At 37.1% G+C, this 19,968-nt stretch overlaps 1 protein-coding gene across 1 annotated transcript in view; it reads left to right on the top strand.

Annotated features, from left to right (window-relative positions):
* The window catches only part of GRXCR1 (glutaredoxin and cysteine rich domain containing 1), a 42,469-nt gene that overhangs the window by 13,852 nt on the left and 8,649 nt on the right, over positions 1–19,968 (top strand). Inside the window, exon 3 of the mRNA XM_010162519.1 lies at positions 16,391–16,630. Within this exon, the coding sequence (XP_010160821.1) occupies positions 16,391–16,630 (240 nt within the window). The remainder of the gene's footprint in view (positions 1–16,390; positions 16,631–19,968) is intronic.

The following is a 19,968-nucleotide window of genomic DNA, read 5'->3' as shown; positions in this document are numbered from 1 at the left end:
AGGTATTATTAAGTAATGAGGTAGCTGAAAGCATAGTTCCAATTAGGTTAAGTAATATACCAGGGAAAAAAGGTCCTTCATCACTCAGTGCTAATACAGAACAAAGTAGTGCTATAATGTCAAGAAATCCTTTTAATCACTTCCGTATATTGAATTATAAGGCTCTCTCTCACTGAGGAGTAAGGACTGAATCAGCACTTCATCAGCACTTTGTTGCACTAAGCATAACTCAACTTCACTCTTTGTCTCACTCAAAGGCTTGTGCAAAATGCATTACCAGTTGCAGCGTGCCTTGTGACCCTATGTGAGAGAATGCTCTCTGTCCACCTGAAAAGTGGTTGGAGTTTCCCTTATCTGTGCAGTACAAATGACAATTTCAACTTATTATACAATAGTCTGTTTTTATCTCAGCCCAGATGAGTAACATTTTCAGGTAGAGTTTAAAATGTATAGAGCAACAGGAAAGAAAAAGAACATAATTTGACAGTTGTTTGGAAATGAAAACTAAGCATATTGGGACGGTGCTAGTTTCCCAGTTCTGTTCACTCCCTGGGAGTTTCAGGATCTCAGTGCATCCCATTCCAGCTTCCATTCACAGGAATATAGTAAAATATAAAATTACTTTTGGCAGAAAGCTTGTTATCTCCAAAACATGAACACTCCAGGGTGTATACCAAATCAAAAACAGACTTCATTTAATTCTTTCCTTTCCTGATTATATTGCTTAGGAAGGTAAATTGTGAAGAAAGGATCATAACTTTGAATTTTCTCTGCTACTGATTGCTATTCATAGTAGCACCTTATTCTATTTATATTATCTTCTTTAGTTGTTTTCTGAGTGAGCAGAGTTAGTTCTGTTGTATAAGATACACTGACCCTAGGGTGTAATTAATCCACAATGAAAGACTGAACTCCCTGACAGTGAAAATGCAGTAAATTCACAGCTGAGATGTCTGACTGATAAGACTTTTCCTGAATACCAGTTTTTACTTGCTGATTGACTTTAACGCTAGGAAAATCCCCAGTTGTAACACTGGTGCAAATAAGAAAGAAGTTCTGGATTATTGTGCTGTTTCCTGTGATAGTCGGGTATACTGAAGGTAAGTCTTAGGAAAATAGATCCATTCACCACACAAAGCATAGCCTCGCAAAGAAAGAAGAACCATCTTCTTTCTCAGGGTCTCACCAGCTAACCATTTTATTCTCTAGTCAGAAATATGATGAATCACATTTGTAAGAAGCTCAACGGACTAGAATTCATTTTCATAGACCACTAGTACCTTTCAGTTAACCAAACTGTATTTGACATTTGGGAACTATAAAGGCGATCACTGCATGAATAAGCTGCACCTGGCTATGCTTAAATGTAAAATGACTGAGTCAGAGATCGGTGTATGTATGTATGCATGTAGGTATATATTATGATTATGATTGTTACTATGTTATTAGCATCTATCAGTCTCTCTAAGGATACTCAGGTAATATTTTAGAAAGGATGAGCAAGGGACTGGTGAAAGAGAGGAGAAAGGAGAAAGAAGGAAGATATAGCAACCATTTTATTTTTTAACTTAATCTGCCTGCCAGAGAACAGTAAAGAGGGTTTTTCAAAGCTGCTTCCAAGTTAAAAAGAAAAGGGTCAGAGTAGGCATAGTAATTTTTGTGACAGCCATTTGCTGCTGATCAACACAACTCTGTTTCTCTGCAGTATGAAATGTTCTACTGAGTGAAGCAGCAGTGATTACGGACAGATGGGGTCAGCGTGCTCAAACCAGGACTCACTTGGAGCCATGCTGTTTGCTAACTGTTCCACGAGCTGTGATATCATGCATCTTCATCTGCAAGCCCTCAGCAAGTCTTGATTTAGTTCACTTCTAGCTAAAGCCATCCTTACTTACAGAATATTCTCAAATAGGACACAAGCTGCCCAATAGTCCCCTCCAGACAGGCAACTCAAGATTCAAACATCTTGAACAGTGTGATAAATAAGAAGCAAATGAAAAAGCTGCTTATGACAAGATAAAATAGGATTTGGGCCCAGCAGCTAAGACTGCTGTTTAAGACAAATGTATTGTGGTTTTCCTGATAATTCAGGGTGACATAATGGGAAACGATTCATAAGTGAATAGTATAATTACCACTAAACTGAGTAAGTAGCAGGACAAAGCATCCCTGCTCAAGACAATTAAACATATTTGACAAATCCTACTCATATTATTAAAAAGCAGGCCCCAAAGTACCTTAAAATGTGAACTGACAGCAACAAAAATAGCTTACGCAAGAAAAATATCTAGTAATGTATTCAAGTATTTCATACATACAACCAAAAATAGGCAAGTCTGGATATGTTAAAAGTCTTTTTTGGGCAGGTGACCAAACACTAAAGGCTAGTCAGAAATCTTTCAAACTGACCTACATGCTCTTTTCTTTTATTTCCAGTCCTTCTTGTTCCAACTAGAACCAGGAACCAGAAAGGTTCAGAAAAAAATGAGTGAAACAATTGAAAAATGTTTTCTAAACTTGAGAAAAAGTTCCATTTTACTGAAGCTCAGTTCTCATTTTACTCAGTCTGTTTCTCCCTGTTGCTAGTGATAAAGAGATAGAGGTGAAATAAACATTGAACAAATGTTGAATAATTATTTTCCAAACTCCTACATATAATTTTTATCACCAAGCAGTAACTCATAGCTGTTAAGCAAGGAAATTAAATAGTGTAATCTAGGACAAATCTTCTAAGAGTAGATGCTTATTCTCAGATATGCAGGGCCTGCACTTTATTTAAATTTGTATAATTAATATTAACATTCTTTTCATGACCCATCTGTTATCCATTGTCTCAGTTCTCTGGTCTTCCACACTCTTTAGATGTAGCTTTGGGCAGGCATATGTTACGCAGCTCAGGCCATACATTTTTAATTTACTGATGGCAGCATTTCTTTAGGTGACATGCAGTAGACTTTTCTCTCTTACATTAATTAGTTTCTGTTTGCAAGGTAGTTTAGAGTAGTAATAGTGACCTTATAATCTGCATGTTCTCTAACTACATATTGTCTGTTAGTACAAATACAAAATTTGTAGGAACGATAAACAGTTAATCTACCTTTTTTTTTTTCACATTTTGCTTGACTTCCCAATTTTTGCAGACATTTAAAAATTCCCGTATCTTTCTTGTATCAAAGGCATACTACATAAACTCTTGTGCTGCTGTTTTGAGAAAACTGTCTCCAAGTAAACAGCCGCAAACAGCAAACAACTTTTCCTTTCCTTTCTTGTTGATATAACACAATCATAACCCCTCACCAGGATAATTGAAAAGTTATGTCTGCTTAGTTTTGCATAGATCAGACATACTACTCGAGCCAAAATGAGTCTAACATGCAATGAAAGTTCAGGCCAAAATTTAAACCTAAATTAAAAGACCTCCAAATGGTCACACAGTTCATGCAACAACATAATGTTGTACATTTTTGTAGACATCAAAACTGTATTCAGACCTGTCACAACACAGGCCACATCTGCCAGAAATAATATTCTTCTTGTAGAAGTGGCAAGTTTCAGTCTCACGACTGATAAGCCATCATGGTTCATAGATGCTTTCTGTGGACTGGGTGTGAATTTTAGTGCAAATTATTTACACATAGTCAAATACCTCAAAACTTTAGGAAATACTTTGTATCTGGTGATTTTTAAAGGAATGCAGCTTACATCAAACAGTGCAGTAGATGAGACAGAAAACTATGTTGAGAGTAAATGAATAAAACACAAGAGGTTATTGGTGGGGGAAGCTGAGGTCCTTCTCTTCTCTAAGATGGTGAAGGTAACTGAAGTATCTTTGGAGAAACCTCTCTAAGTAAAGTTGATAAGTTATTCTGTAGTGGTATTTGGAAAGATGAAGGTAACCAAGAGCCAGAAGAACTAGTGGAAACCAAGATCATGGCAAATGGGACTGACTGGGTTATAGGTACTGAGATAAAGTAATTTGCACAAAATCTCAACTGGTAGTTATGAAAGGTCTGTGACTGTGAATATATGGGGTAGGCTGGAGAGGAATAAAATAGGAACACTGATATTGTAGAGGGAATTCAGGAGATAAATCAAATACCTGTGGAGAAAAACTAAGTTTAGCTGTGAGATGCTGCACAAAATTTCCTGCTATCTGGATTCACAGAGACATCTTGGAGGGAAATGAAAAGACCTGTGATTGTCAGAGCTTGGAATGTTGCTGTGAAGCCTGAAAAGCTGGTGTGATAGCAATGGAGATGTTCTGCAATGATTTTAAGTACCTTGCATTTTCAGTGTTTGTTAAGTTCATTAGGTAAATGTGCTAACTTGCTTTCACAGAATTCCTCAACAAATCTACCAGAGAGGGAAGCAGCACTTTGAATTAATCACATTCCAGGCATAAACTGCAAGCAATACAAAGCTTTGAAGGTTTTGGCTCAATCTCTTCCTGGCTTAGCTTGTGGCACTAGTTTGCACCAGAAAAGCAGAGTTCATCTGAAATGGTTACATTATACATGCTCCAGGGCAACGCATGTTGATGATCATCATAAAGGATAGGATGTATGTGACACTTTCAGTAAGACATGTCCAGAAACCTGGAAACTGTGTTCACTGCAAATGAACAGTGGTTCATTTGGTTTGGTCTGGGGAGGTCTGTCTGTTTAGTGGTGTGAGTCCTCTAGTGGGCTTCTGTCCCGTTTTGGCTGATTCATTATATACTCAGCCTTACTGAAAGGTTATAAGGAGGCACCAGCTATTTCTGAGCTGGCACCATGGAAATCTTAGCCATTCTTGCAGCTTGTCTGCAGCACAGGCTTGTAATTTTGACCTTACATAAATCTTCTAAAAAGATAAGGGATTGCACTTAAATCAGCTCCTCAATAGCTGCCAGAAATGTCAAGTGTGGCAGTGATGTACTTTGTCTTGAGAGAATAAATCAAAAAGCGAGAGGCAGGAGAAGAAAGACTTCCACATGCTGGCAGTGTTGGAGGAAGTACAAATCTCTCCTGGAGGCCTGGGGAAAATTGGGTGTTAAAATCTTGAGAGATGACTTCAACCTAGAAGAAAGATGAAGAGCAATCAGGCTTGCTGGAGGGGAAGGAAAGCTTAGTCTCCAATCTGGTCAGTTCTCTGAAGTAAAGAGAACAGAAAAAAAGACTAGGGAGACATAAGTTTTCAATTATAGCTTGCATTCAGAAGGTTTGGCAAAGCCAGATGACAGGGAGGAAGTAGTTTTTTTTTACACTATAGTGCAACACCACCAATTGGTGACCAACATTAAGAATAATCCTTTGTTCATTCTTTTGACTACAACTTAAAATACCTATATATTAGCCACATCTATGGTGAATTTTCTTACTAACTTTGTTTTAGCCAGAAGAACAAACTCTAACACAGTTTTCCATCAGAACTTCTGTCCTAATGACAAAGGAATTTGAAGTTTTGCAAAATTTTTGCAGTTTTTACCATTGAATTTTCCCGAATTTAGCTCCTCATCTGTATCCTACTTTGTAAGCCATGGTATTAAAATTTAATGGAAGATTCTAATTAGCATTTGTTTTATACAGTCAAAGTCCCAAGAAGCAAATCAGAGAGCTTATATCTCCTGTAACACTATAATACAATTTTGCAGAAGTATACATTTCAATTTCCTGATCTAGAGATTAGATCAAACAAGGAGAAATTGTTTATATTGTTACTCAGATTGTTCAGATGAAAGTCATTTATCAAACATAGCAGATAATCAAATATTATTAAAACTAGCTTATAACTCTCCTCCTAACACTGTACCTGTAGAAAACAATTGTTTCCCTAGTTTGATGCCAGTTTACAGCACACTATAATCAGTCTTTCAACACAGAGTAGGCACAGAGAGGAAATATGGAATAGCTCATTGCCAAAGAAAATTTGTTGTTAGGACAGGTAGATATTAAGCATGTTCATATTAAATATATTGCAAAACAGCTATGAAAAGTAAAAATGACTTCTTAGAAACAGCAGCATTTCCCCACTGAAAAAGTGAGTTTGTTTTTCTGGAAATAAAAATCTTATAGGTTAGTGCTGTTCATTGTCTCCAAAGAGCCATTTTGCAAATACTGTGTTTATAAGTAAAGTAATCCCTGCACCTTTCCTCTTTTATAGGAGGTCTTGTTACTCTGAAATTAATTGATCAGGGAAGAAGAGGGTAGTAGGTGAACAAGCTGTTTCATGAGCAACATCAGAACAATTTTTAACTTCCTTTACTCTCCCCTTTAGTGATCAGTTAATTTCAGAGCTGACATTACAGTTACTGAATGAAGAGATGAAAGAACAAGCCTGAGTTGTGCCATGGCACTGCCACTGAAGGCTGAGAAGCAGTCAAGTTCTCAGTAAAGGTGAAGACCAATATAAGAAAAAGCAAATATACTTCCCATGTGGTTTGAGGCCACTTTGCTCACCTGACAAGCTAACACTGTATTGGGTAAAAGGCATACACTGAGAAACTCCCATGGAACTTTATCCAAGTGAATCTTTACTGATGTGTGCTCAAGAAATAGTGGACCAAGAGCTAGAATATCACTCTATGAAATTTATTTACAGTCAACCTTATTAGTGACAAATATTTTCCCTTTGCATAGTGTCTTGTAGTAAATATTGCAGTGTCATTTACTTTATGTAATGAATGCCTTGTGAATGGCAGAGCATTCTCTCTATCATGTTTACTTTTACAGGGATGAATCTTGATTATCAATTTGGACTGGCTAAAAAGACCTCCAAATGTATCTGTATCATCAGTCAAACTAATTGATATAAAATAATAATCCTAGAATAATGCTTTCTGTGGCTTATAATGATTGATATACTCAAAGAAACTAAAGCAAAGGGACAACACCTAAATCCTGATTTTAACTCTTACATCATTGAGGAAATATTTGGCTCCAGAGTCATATTTTGTAGGTGAGATCATAATAAGACTGTAAGATAGTATATCAGGTTTCAAGTATCTATTTTGGTGTAAGATCCCACAGCACACTTTGCAAATGAAACATAAAGTTATTATGTGCCTTGCTGAAACTTGGTTTAAGCATTTCCTAACTGCTGCCTTAAGATTGCACTGGGAGTTTTGTGCTGTAAATGGCAAAGAACTGAATCTGTCTATCCTAAAAAATAATTGCATATTATTTTTGCATGATGATTTTGTTGGCTGATGAAAATGTTCTGAAATCAGGATATCTGGCTAGTGCTGTTAAGAAAATTGCCCTGAATTACATGTCAGATTTTTCTGATATAGATGGAGTCATAAAGATTTTATTTGTAATGGCAGTGGAAATTTCAAAGTTATTGACAGTCCAAAGTTTATACAGTTCAACTGTAAAAAGATTACCCATGGGACAATTTATTTGGCTCTAATACTTTATTGCTATTTGCCTTGAGCTTCCTAACATTGTATTTTTCTTTATGTCCTTGTAAGGCTGATGAGAAGGGAAAAAGATGCTAGCAAGTTGAATCACAGAGATCTCTGCAACAATGAAGGGTTTTTAAATAATGGAAAAAAAAATGAAGTAAAGTCAGTTAAGAAAGATATATCCATAATTTGGTTCTTATGACCATCACTGAATTATCTGAGAAATATTTTTTAACTGCATTTAAAGACAGTGTAAGAGTGTTTTGTCAATTAACACTGTAATAATATTTCACTTACAAGCAACATTTCAGGCAGTAACATTAATAGATACATAAACAGTATTTGAGGGTGAGTGAATCATTTGAAGATTTTTCACAATACACCAGAATTGTATTTGAGGGCTTTGCATGGAAGTTGAAAAAGGGAAACCACATTTGGCAATTGAGATATCTGTTGTTTCCAGGACAATATTTTGGCCATTATTACTCCTTACTGTAATAATTTCTTCCACTACACCACATGAATAGATGCAATTGGCTGTTCCAAAAAAAGGGATATGAAAGATAACACTTTACTGAGATGTGGTTTGATGCTCGAAATGCTTATATTTTATAATCTATAAAATACATCATTGTGCTGACTATGCAGCATAAGACACTTCAGGATCATTTCCCTTAAGTCACTCTATTTCTTTTGGAAAGAAAAAGAAAGATGAGGTGTACTAATTTGATGAGGACTAGAGGTAAGGTATAGAAGACAGAAATACTCAACTAGTGTGAACAGCTCAGCTATTACCTATCTTAACCTACTCACCATATTCCAGACTACCACAGGTAGCTTCACTGGTGTTACAGGACAGTCTGGGTGAAACTTGTTTGGCTTCAGGTCTCTGCTGAATAAAGGAATAGTTCAAAGAACTGCATGGTGTGTGAGGAAATAGTTGGACGCTACTTTTTCCAGCAACTTCTACTACCTCATGTAAACTACTGACGACAAAACTATTTTCAGTAGCTCTTCCTTCTTCCCCTTCAGTCTTCGTGGGCACTGTCCTTTTGCAACAAAAAGATGCTTCTCCTTTCTTACAAATCTAGGTAACATTGCCAAGAGTCTTCCCAGAGGCTCTCTTTTTTTCTGGGAAGAGCTTCTTGGACATGTGGAATTAGCAAGTATGAACCGAGAGAAATAATGAGCAAGCAAGCAAAAGAGAGAAACAGGCATTATATCACAGTGTTGTTTCTTCCTAGGAGAATTGCAGACTAGGTTAGAATTACTCACAGGATTATCTTCTGCTTCTGATATTCAAAGGTATAATTTGTTCCGATCATATACAGAATGGCATAAATAAACTAATAAGAAAATACTGATAGACCTTCCAAAGCTTGATAAATAAAATCCAATTAGGCAAGGACAAATAGCGATCTTCCTTCTACTAATTTGAACACTGTAATAAATGTTGCCCTGGCTGAATTCCACAGCATCACTGTACCTTGTTGAATAGGAGCTGCTTTTATCCCCAGAGTCAGTGCCACACCTGTAACTGGCACTTTGACTTCAGAAAGTCTACACAAGCAGAGTTATCAGGGTCTAGCAGAGACCATGAACCCCAGGGAGATAACACTGAGCTCAGGTCACCTGAGAGCAGGCTGTAGCCTGGTTGTATGGGTGTGTGCTGGATGAACAGTAATAAGGACATCAGGAGGTAAGCAGTTGTAGTCTTTGTACCTTCTGTACCTGCCACTAGCTGAAGCAATACAAAGAGCGGGGAGAGGCAGGGTCATGCCCTGCACTCCTTTGCTGTGCTACTGTACGTACTTTTTCTGCTTTGAAATGAAAACACTTTGACAGCACCTGAACAGTGATCTGTGCCAGAAGATATGTAGGAAAGCCTGCAGTGGCAGAAAAAAAGGTATGATGTTGTATTGTATGGTTTGAGGAACAAAAAGGGTCATAACACTCACATACATGGTGCTAGAGGATTGAAAGCTCTCCTTTTTATCTTTTTTTTAGCATTTAATCAAGTGATTTTAGGATGAAAGGAACAGTATAAATATCGCATGCAATATTATTATTACTTTTTTTATTTTCATTGACATCCCCCAAACTGATATACGTCCAGAAAAGTACAAATGAATTACAGACATATAAAGAAATACTATACCATGTCTTAGGTCTACTGTCTATTCTATGCTGCAATTTTTGAACAATTTTGAGGATGACAACCTTAAGGAGGTAAAACTGTGCTGTTTTACAATCAGCAGTATGTGGTGCGTGCATAGGTAAGCGAGATGACAGTTGCCCAGCATTTAGAAGATCAAGGTATTCAGGTTCTTGCTGGATCACAGTCTTTCTCTATAACTGTGACCAGCTCCTCAGAGTTGATACTGAAATGGGAAAAAAAATGAGATTATTCGTGCCCTGTGCTGGCCCACTTGATCAGGCAGAGGAGCCTGTGCTCCTACAGAGCTTTTGGAAATGAATGTGTTCCTAGGGCTGCTGGTTTGTTGGAGAGATGAGTGCCAGAGTACAGGCAGACCAAAGGCACACAGGTATTTGTGAAACAGTGACCTGACCACTTTCTTAGGGAAAGCAAATCACTTGTCTATATTTGGGAGTGTCCCAGACTCTCTGGTTCCTTTGTTTAGGACCACAGCTTTTGATGCCCTCACTTGTCAGTTGGTATCAATAGACCTTCACAGCTGGCTGATGGTTATGAAGATGATAACTGGTGACATCATTTTACTGTCCCAATCACACAGGGTCATAGACACCAAGTTCTACACTTATGGTTCTTGTAATTACCAAAAGTGAATAAGAGAAAGTGTAGTATTTTTGAAGGGATGCATTTAAGAGAAGGTCAGTACATGCGTTGACTTGAGTATATGACTTGCACTATTGCAGAAATTTAGTCTTTATTCTACTGAGCTCTACTAAACCCCAGTTTTCTGAACTGAATAAAGTTCATGTTCTGAGTTTTCCTGAATATTGACATAGTGCCAGGTCCTTGAAGACAATTGAAACAGGCCTATAACCTTAATGTAACAAAACACTTAAGAGAGTGCTTACATTTAAATTTAAGTGAGCACTGTGCTTTGCTGTGTGAGAGCTTATGGAGGGCTGGAACTGCAAACAGTGAACTGGAAGGAAACGTGATTTTGTTTTGAGAGCGCATGCCATGGATGGGGACCACTTGCAATTTGTCTTGTATGCGTAAATAGAGCTTACCTGCCAAAGGAAAACATTTTATTTTGGGCCATGAGGGCTGTTTGTTGGAAGAGGTCTTCTGGCCAGTGATTCAATTCTTTCTGAAAAATGTCATTATACCTTTAATTTGAAGCAGGCAACCAGTAGTGACAGACAGAACGGAGTGGTTCACAACTCCATTAGCATTGTAATATGTTGTTGTGATGGCAAATATTACAGTTTTCACTAGAACGCAGACCTTCAGTCTCCAGCCATCTTATTCAAAGACTTACACATTTTCATCTAAACAGTGACATGATTAAAAGTATTCTTTTCATTAAAAGCTATGCATTTTTTAAAACATCTATGGTCTGATAAAGTGGCATGTAGAAAAAAATTGAAACATTTTGGTGACAACTTTTTACTTTAAAATAAGCTTTTCAGAAAAAAATACATTACTTTTAGTATATATTTTGAAAACCTTTTAAAACTCAAAAGCTAATAAAAGCTTTTCAATCTTGCAGAAATGAAATACTTAAATTGATTTTTTTTTCTGCAAAATTTGTTCAACAAGAAAGTCATAGCTCTTCCCTTCTATTTCTGAATGGAAAATAAAAACAAAAAATCCAAAACAATTCTGCTTGCCAGTCAGTTATTGATACTAGTTCAAACTAGCAGCTGTGAAATACCTATTATGAAGTGAACAGCTTAATTGAAAGCCTGTCAACATACAAGCATACATAAAAATACATACGTGTGCACACATATGCATTCATACATATATATGTATCTATACATATATGCATACGTACATATATATATGTATCTATACTAATCTTCTCTTGCTCAACATTTTCTTTAGTTCATGAATGCTGCATTTACTCACTGAAGCATCTCTGGCAGAGGGTTTGCAATGCACTCTAGATTCCTGCCTCAGCTGACCTGGTGGACAGCAGATACTTCTGCCAGTCTGATAGTATCTAGTTACAAAGCCAAGAGGTGCATATTTCAGTAGCGCACTCTGAGATGTTGAAAGATGATATTCTGAGACAGAGAAGGGCATATCAGCCATTGATTTAGGTCACAGAAGCAATTCACTACCGCATAAATAACATTAGTTGAATGTTCTATCCAAACATAGTAAAAACCTTTAAAAATCTCATATGTGATAAAGGTTGGCATTAGCATTTCAGCTTTTTCCAAAGTATTATACCCATTAAACTTAGCAAAAAAATATTCTGCTTTTGCTGGAATAGAGTTACTCATGTAATGCAAAAAAATAGAGCTAGGTTTTGGGGGTTTTTTTGCATTTCTTATGGGAAATAAGCATAGGAATAAAATCAGTACTTTAAAAGAACTAATTGTAAAGTTGCAGGTAACACCACCACTGAAATAAATTATATATGGATATGAATGTAAATAGATATTCTTTTCACACCAGTGAGGTTAAAACACAGGTTTATACCTTCTATTCAGAGGGAGTATTAAAAAAAAAAAAAAGCCATGAATACTTTTGTAGTGTTGCTGTCATAGCTTTTATTTGCAATGAAATAAAAATGAGGCAAACACCATGAGTATTCCTCTTACTGCTGGGCTTGTCTGTTTACTTGCTTGCAGACACGGTAATATACAGAAGTTTTAAAAAAGAAGATGTTACTACTGTTTAACAAGCAGTTGCTTATGCCCCAAGCTCCAGCAATGGTCCTTACACAAGCAGGAATGCATTGGTGTGGACCAGTTCTCCTGCTCTGAATTTGACCAGCTCTTAGCTGTGCTGCAAAAGTATCCACGTTACGAGTTTTGGTCCAAAGATAAAGAGCCACTCAAAGTCAGCAAGGCAAACATAAAAATGTCATAAATGATACTAAAGAAAATCTGTAGCCTTGGGAAAGCAATTCATGACAAATATGCTGAAGAAATAATCTAGTACTATTACTCAGTAATTAATTGTATAAATTCCCCTCACAAATAGGAATGTGAGTGATATCTGCTCAGACTGGGGGTCCTAGTCAGGACCAGGGTAGCTGTGGGACTATTAGAGAAACACAGGCCCTTTTGGCTGCTACTTCAGTTGCAGCTGGACCCAGAAACCAGGGATAAGATACAGTGGGAACGTCTGAACCCAGAGACGTCTGTGGGAGTTTCGTGGTGTACATATTTAATAGGCTTTCAGAAGCACCATGGAAACATCTGAGTGTTATAGAATATTTTCAGATTTACTGAGAAGTCTGTTATTATTGTCATGGTAGCTGTTATACAGAAAAGATAAATTCTCAAACACTTATTTTAGGAGTATGATTCCCAAATATTTAATATCTCTGCAACTCTAGTAATATACCTTTTTTTTTTTTTAAATATCCCAAATATTGGAACAACTTGGAGATTCACATATTCTGTAATATATTTGTTGTTTTACACTTACACTGGTTACCAGGATTTCTTTTAAAAAAGATCACTATAAGATCTCCCTGAAGTCTTCTCTTCTCCAGGCTGAACAGCCCCAACTCTCTCATCCTGTCCTCATAGAAGTGCTCCAGCCCTTGGATCATCCTCATGGCTCATGAAGTCATGCAGGTCAAGCTGCTGCTGGTGCTGCCTACTCGAAGCTCCCAGGCAAAATGCCAGCTCTTCAGGGTGATGCAATGAAACAGATACTGCCTTTGGACCCTTTGGGAGACAACAACACTGTGCTGTTAAACTAAAACCTGTAAATGACATAGAGGATAATTACTAAAGCAACTTTATTTCTCTCTGAAATCTTAAATCCCTTCCTTGGCAGTCTTTCTACGTCAACATCTCTGAAGCACACTTTTGGCCCATGTGCATGGGGCTTATCTTAAATCCCTTCCTTGGCAGTCTTTCTACATCAACATCTTCTCTGAAACACCCTTTTGGCCCATGTGCATGGGGCTTAATGTTTTCCATAAGCTTCAGGTTTCAATGAGAATTCCACTCACAGGAAGTGGGAGAAAGTGGTCAGTGTAAGTTGGTCTAAATCTTCTGGCTTGTTCATCTGTCTGATTTACACAGCCTGAGTTCCACTCACAGGAAGTGGGAGAAAGTGGTCAATGTAAGTTGGTCTAAATCTTCTGTCTGATTTACACCGCCTGAGTAAAGTTTTGTTGTGCCCATTAACCAGAGAATTACCTTCTCTTAAACTTCAGCTAAAATTTTATGTGAATTTGCAGGTTATACGAGATAATTCTAATTTGAAGTCTGTTATGCAAAATTGTAAAAATTATTATTCTAAAATGTCTTTCTATTTATTTGTTTACATTTATTATGTTTTTGCCACAGTTCCAATCTAGGAAGGAAAAGTACAGTGTTCAAACATTATTCTACTGATTTACTTCAAGAAAATATTCTAGTCATTAATTATTGCAGGGTGTAGTCATTAAATTTGGTAGCGAAATAGGAATTAGCATAGATTCTCATTAAGAAAAAAACATGTAAATCTCTAACTGTCTTGACTCCTATTCTTAATTACCAGTGTGGCTCAAGACAGGTGACAGGCAGGATATTCCCTGGTATGATAAAGTCCTGTCAAGAAGAAGGTCTGTGTGTTTGTAGCACAGAAAAATAGGTGTTTACTAAAATTTCCCTAAAGAGTTATTTAGTCAATGTCCTTGATACTTCTGTGCAGAGCAAACAAGGGTATTTCTTCACTACCACATTAGGAAGAAATAAAGGAGTAAACATAAAAGTGACTGTGCATACACACCTTCCACTTGATAGCTTTCCAGATCACTTTACAACTTTCCATTTTTCCATGTCTTCAGCTGCTTATTTGTATGCTTGTAGGGACACCACAGTCCTGATTCTTCGCTAGATAATGACCGTCGGTATCTATGCTGCCAGCCGCCAGTGTCTGGGAACAAACAACATTAGAGATTAGAGCTGTGAAGGAACAAGAATTTCCATCGTGTTGAACAGTTTTACACTTCAATATGTATTTTCACTCCTAAGAGGAGAAAAAAATGAGTATGTAAAATTAACTTTTGAAGGAATATTTTAAGAACTCTTTTTGGTTACTTCTGAAAAGGATGAACTCTCCCTTCCAGCAACCCATACATGGTTACTAAAATATTTGGCAGTGTTTATGTGGAGTACTTGTATTATAAGTAGAAGACAAGCTAATCCCCTCACTTGGAACATGTGAAAATATGCTGGAGAAGAGTCAATACTGCAGTAGCATTGTAACAGATTTTTGATTTAGCAAACAGGCTGGAGAAAAGTAGCCCACTTTTTATAACATTTGCTCCTAAAATTCAATTTCTGACACCTATTCAAAGAGAAATAAATACTGACCTATCACAATGTGCTTTCTTCCCAGAACAGGAGACAGAGAGCTGATAAATTACATATGTTTGCAAATACACTTCCAATGATCTGTAAGTGATCTGTAAAACACAAGTGTTTTTCCTGAGAACTCTTCACCATACATCAAACTTTGTAAACACCTTTCTAAGCAGAATATGATTTTTTCAATGACTATATTCTACATTTATGTATTAAGATAAATCATGATTTCATTATTTGACAAAATCTTCAATGGTATCTACCCAACTTCTCAACTTTGTCTTTGAAGTTATTACATGTCATAGTTAAAAAATTATGTATTTGCCCATCAATGTTAATTTTCTGCAGATTGCCACAGTGCGTTACAGGTATCTTTGCCTAATATTTTCTAACTTGTGGTTTTGCTCCTGGAATACTGCTGAAGTGATTAAATATAATTTGATTAATATAATGCATAATTAAAAAATCTTGGAAATGCCTTACCACCTTTTAAAAAAGTTAGGATTTTAGCTGTTTATCTGAACATAATATCTTTGCTTAAAGAAACAATTCTCAGGTTTTTTGAAAATGTACCACTCTCTTGGACAAACTAAGCCCTGTAGTATTTACCCTCCCTAATTGTTTTCATCCCAGAAAGGAAATATATGACATAAACTTTTAAATATGAAGAAGGGCATTAAAAAGTAAAATCTAAATTGCAGTATGAAACTTATTACAGCCAAGGCAACTGCCTTCCATAGATGCAGTGGACTTTGAATCGGACACTGAATACACACAAAATGTACTTTTTTATTGTTGGTTGCATGTTAGAGTGATTTGATATGAATCACCACTAAAAATCAGGGATATATCTGTCCCCTCTGCATTCATAATATAGTTCAGCATGGAGACACCTAAAGTATTTTAAGTTAGTGTTGGCTCATGGACATGATGGAGTTAAGCTTAGGCTCTTGTTGTTGCTTAAAGGAGACTGTCTACAAGACCTGAGCTAGCAGGTTTAGACTTAGTTTGGATGCTACCAGACTGTGTTTGTGCAAGCACTGTTACAACAGAGTCAGACATTTCTGAAAACAGAAGAGTCCTACATTCACATTACTATTGCAGCTTTGAAGAATTTGTGTTGTAATAGGTGAGAGGGCATTAACCCACAGCATTGTATTTTAGTACTTGGGAAAGGAGGGGTGACTGTGTACAGGACAACAGCAACAGGATGATGACTTTTTCACATTTGGAAGTCCACTAGGATCTAAAATTTATCTGTTTCTTGAAAATGTTGGGCTTGATTCACCAAAAAAAGTAGAGTTGCATCTTACTTATTAGGCGAACAGCTTTAATTGCCTTAAACTAGTGATTGCAAGAACTTAATTCCTCCCTTTCCATCATTATATTTGAAAAAAGGACAATGTTTTCAAGATGTATATTTTTGCTTAAATAATATTTTAAATGAAATTGCTCAGTTCCTGGAAGCTATTAACACTTCATTTAATGTAATTGGAACTTACTTTTTTTTTTTTTTTTTCCCCCCAGGTATCAACAGTGCTAGAATTTGGCCGCATAGTAATTTATACTACCAGCCTTCGTGTAGTGAGAACCACTTTTGAAAGATGTGAACTGGTTAGAAAGATCTTTCAAAACCACAGAGTTAAATTTGAAGAAAAAAACATTGCTCTGAACAGTGACTATGGAAAAGAACTAGATGAAAGGTGCAGGAGGGTCTGTGAGGTTCCCTCACTTCCTGTTGTGTTTATCGATGGCCATTATCTTGGGGTAAGTAAGGCACGAGCCTATGTTTTATTCTGCAGTCTGTAATAACAGATGCAAATCTCACTGAATGAGAAGGAGGATTTTTAGAAAATTATTTGCAATGCTGGAATGATGGGAACAATCGGTGAAAGAGACCCCTTTGTTGTATGTGCAGCACAGATCCACACCAATTGGTTTGCACTGAAGATGCTGAAGATAACCAGAGAGAGGCTATCAAGAGGGGAAGAAGATGCAGTAATACAATCTAAGCTATCCTGTATTTCTTAAAAAATAGTTTACCTTTTTAGTTGAAACCATGAAAATCTAGAGAAATGGATTTTTTTTTCCTCGTGGGAATCTGTATGTATGATTGACCCAGGAAGATGCACACAATATGGCATAAACTTGTCCTTTAGTAATGCCTGTGTTGAATATGAAATTAACAGCTCAGGATGTCATACTCTAAAAATGCATTGAATTTTATATGATGTAGTCTGTATCAGGCATCTGTAATCAACTGGACTTTGTTTTAGGTGCAGAATTGGTTAATGATTAATTTTAGAAAAGTCTAGCAGCAAAAGAGAGAGAAAAACAGCCCAACTCTGCCCTGTTGCAAGAGAGAAACTCCAAATGGAAAAGTAGAAACCAAATTTATACTCTGGTACTCTGGTCTAAAAGGCTGTTGATATTTGAAATCACCTTTTTAATAAGACCAGCTTGTGTTTTCAAAATGTATTTCTCAGAAACTGAAAAAATCAGATTTTAAAAGGAAAAAACTTTGGGAAGTGGCACAAAGAAAACAGCTTGATAGCTCAGAGAGGGTATTTGTCCTGAGCAGTAAAGAACTAGCAATTAGCACGAACAGTGGAACTGTGATTTGTAAAGGCAAACTATATTTAAACACAGCGGGGTTATTGTGTTTCACTTAACACTTTCATTTTCACTAAAGATCTAAGTAATGAAATGAAATGTAATCAACAATCAGGGCATAATTGATATTGGGCCTGTATAAACATTCAAACATGCTGTTCTTGATGCGGGCTTCCCCAAGTGCTCTGGCAAACACATTTGCTGGCACAGGGCTCGCCAGACCACTGCAGCAACTGCAAAATCACCTATGTGCAGAATATTAGCAGATAGGGAATTTTACTTCCTAGTAGAGAATGCTTTTATTAAAAACCTGAGTCAGAGAGTTCTCCAACCAGCCAGGAACAGAAGTGCTTCCTTCAAAAGCAGCTTAAAATTCAACAGGACTCAGACTAAGATTTGCTCACCTAATTGTCATGTTAAAAATAAAAGTCAAGAGTTATGATTGAGTCAAAGAAAATCTCAGTCTGTGTGTGATCAATTTGTCAAAAGAATTCAGTTAAAATACTAAAATAGATTGAATAAATTAATTGCTCAGCTCTAAATGAAGCCTGGTTACAGTCATGTTGGTGTGATGGATGGCTCATTCACTACTGCTTTTTTTTTAAAAAAAAAAAGATTATGGGAAACTTGTCTTTTAACACTGGAGCAACAGTGTAGCAAACAATACTGTCTCATTAAAACTATTTAAGTACTGTATGAGATATTCTGGAAAATTATAGAAAGGAAGGCAAGTGAATTAGGAAGCTAGCTGTCCATGGGAGAGACAAATCTAGCTGTCCAGCTGCCTGCTGACAGGTACTCAGCAGGTTTTACCTCCTGTAGGTAAAAAAATGAAGAAAGAATTTGATGTTCTGGTTTATATTTATTACAGCACTGCAACTCCATTCACATTGTTTAACACAAGAAAAAACAAAAGTATTGATCTGCAAAATCCAGAACAAAATCAGACTTGAGGGGTGTTTCTTTTCTTTTTTCTGGTTTTGATGAAATTGATGTGGCACACTGTGATTAAACGAAGCAAACTTTAGCTCCAGGAGAGGATTAAAGTTATTCCACATACCAGTGATATTATTTGTGGAGAATCTGCTTTGTGGGCAGGGAGCAGTGTGGGAGATACCTGCTCTGCTCATGGGGAGCATCACGGCTAGCCAGCATGGTGGCAGCTCTTTGCTCTGCCCATGTGGGTGCCTCTCACTGGTGCTCAGACTTGAGGCTTCTGTCCTCCACTGCCCTCCACTAATTGCCATTGTACTAGGGAGCACTGATGCTTTGAATCTATTGCTACAGCATCACTCTCTAATGTGCTTTAACTGAGATGAACCAGGATGGGAAGACCAAGTTCAATGTGAGCAGAGGGGCAGCCAAGGGGAGTGCAGCAGCTGGCGAGGTGATGGGAAGGGAGAGACCCAGAGTCAACACTTGTGCTGGCAAGGGACCTGTGTCCACACACTCTGGGAAATGTGGCAAACCCCCATTATTTTACTTCAGTTTTTATTTATTTGTCTTCACATGGCTTCATAAGAGAGGCTGGCATTCATTCATTTAGGAAGAGAAATAAAGGAGGGGGGTCACTTTGTCCCCCAGCTATATCAATGCCTGGTGGATGTGGCACCTTAAGAAGACAATGCATCAGTGACTCCAAAGGCAGTAAGATGTCTGGAACCTGTTCTGGCTTTGTGTTTTGTTAAAATACAATTGAGATCTAATTACAGAATTTGAATTTTGGTAATAGTGGGCACTTATATAATGCCTTTGATGATAATTATCTTCTGATGTGCAAATACAACACAGAAATCCAGAAGCCTGGTGTGTCAGTAAATTAATCATTCAATTTTTTTTTTTTCTCCCTTTTTTTCTGTCTCTCTTTTTTAAATTTTGAATATTTGTTTCCCGGCAAATCCTTCCCTGAAGGAGATTGCATGTAGCAATACAAAGGACAATCTATATTGAGCCAGGCAACATCCAATGAGTCATAAGGAGAAAAAAACAGCAACCCCTAATTAAAATATGAACAGTTTTGAAAGAAGACAAGATTATTTTTAATGAGATAACTGTAACAAAAGCAGCAGAACACAGCATATGTGCAGCTGATAGAGTATACGGTATTTGGGTCGTTCAGAAGCAGGGACAAGGTTGTCAGAGCACTGCAGGCTGTGTGGATAAATCTTCACAGCACTGTGGAATTTATCATTGCCTGCACAGGGGGGGACAAAACAAACCAGCATCTTGGGCAGAAGCAATAGAAAAATCATATTTGGCCCCTGTCAAGCAAAGTCCTGCATGCTGCAGTACAGCAGGTTTTTAAATCTTCTCATTTATTCAGGATTGAATAATTGTATTTCTTGACACACACTGTCTAAATATCAGTCTGTCAGGAAATTTCAGGTTCTTTCTGCAGCATGCTCTTTACCAGCTGATCTAACCCCTCCTTTTCACCCGAGGCTGTCTCCATCTGAAATGGAATTATGCCATCTGCTGGGACACCAAAGCAG

This window comes from Antrostomus carolinensis, unplaced genomic scaffold (assembly GCF_000700745.2).
Source record: "Antrostomus carolinensis isolate BGI_N321 unplaced genomic scaffold, ASM70074v2 scaffold3370, whole genome shotgun sequence".
NCBI classification, from domain to species: Eukaryota; Metazoa; Chordata; class Aves; order Caprimulgiformes; family Caprimulgidae; genus Antrostomus; species Antrostomus carolinensis.
This window is presented reverse-complemented; position numbering and strand designations above follow the sequence as displayed.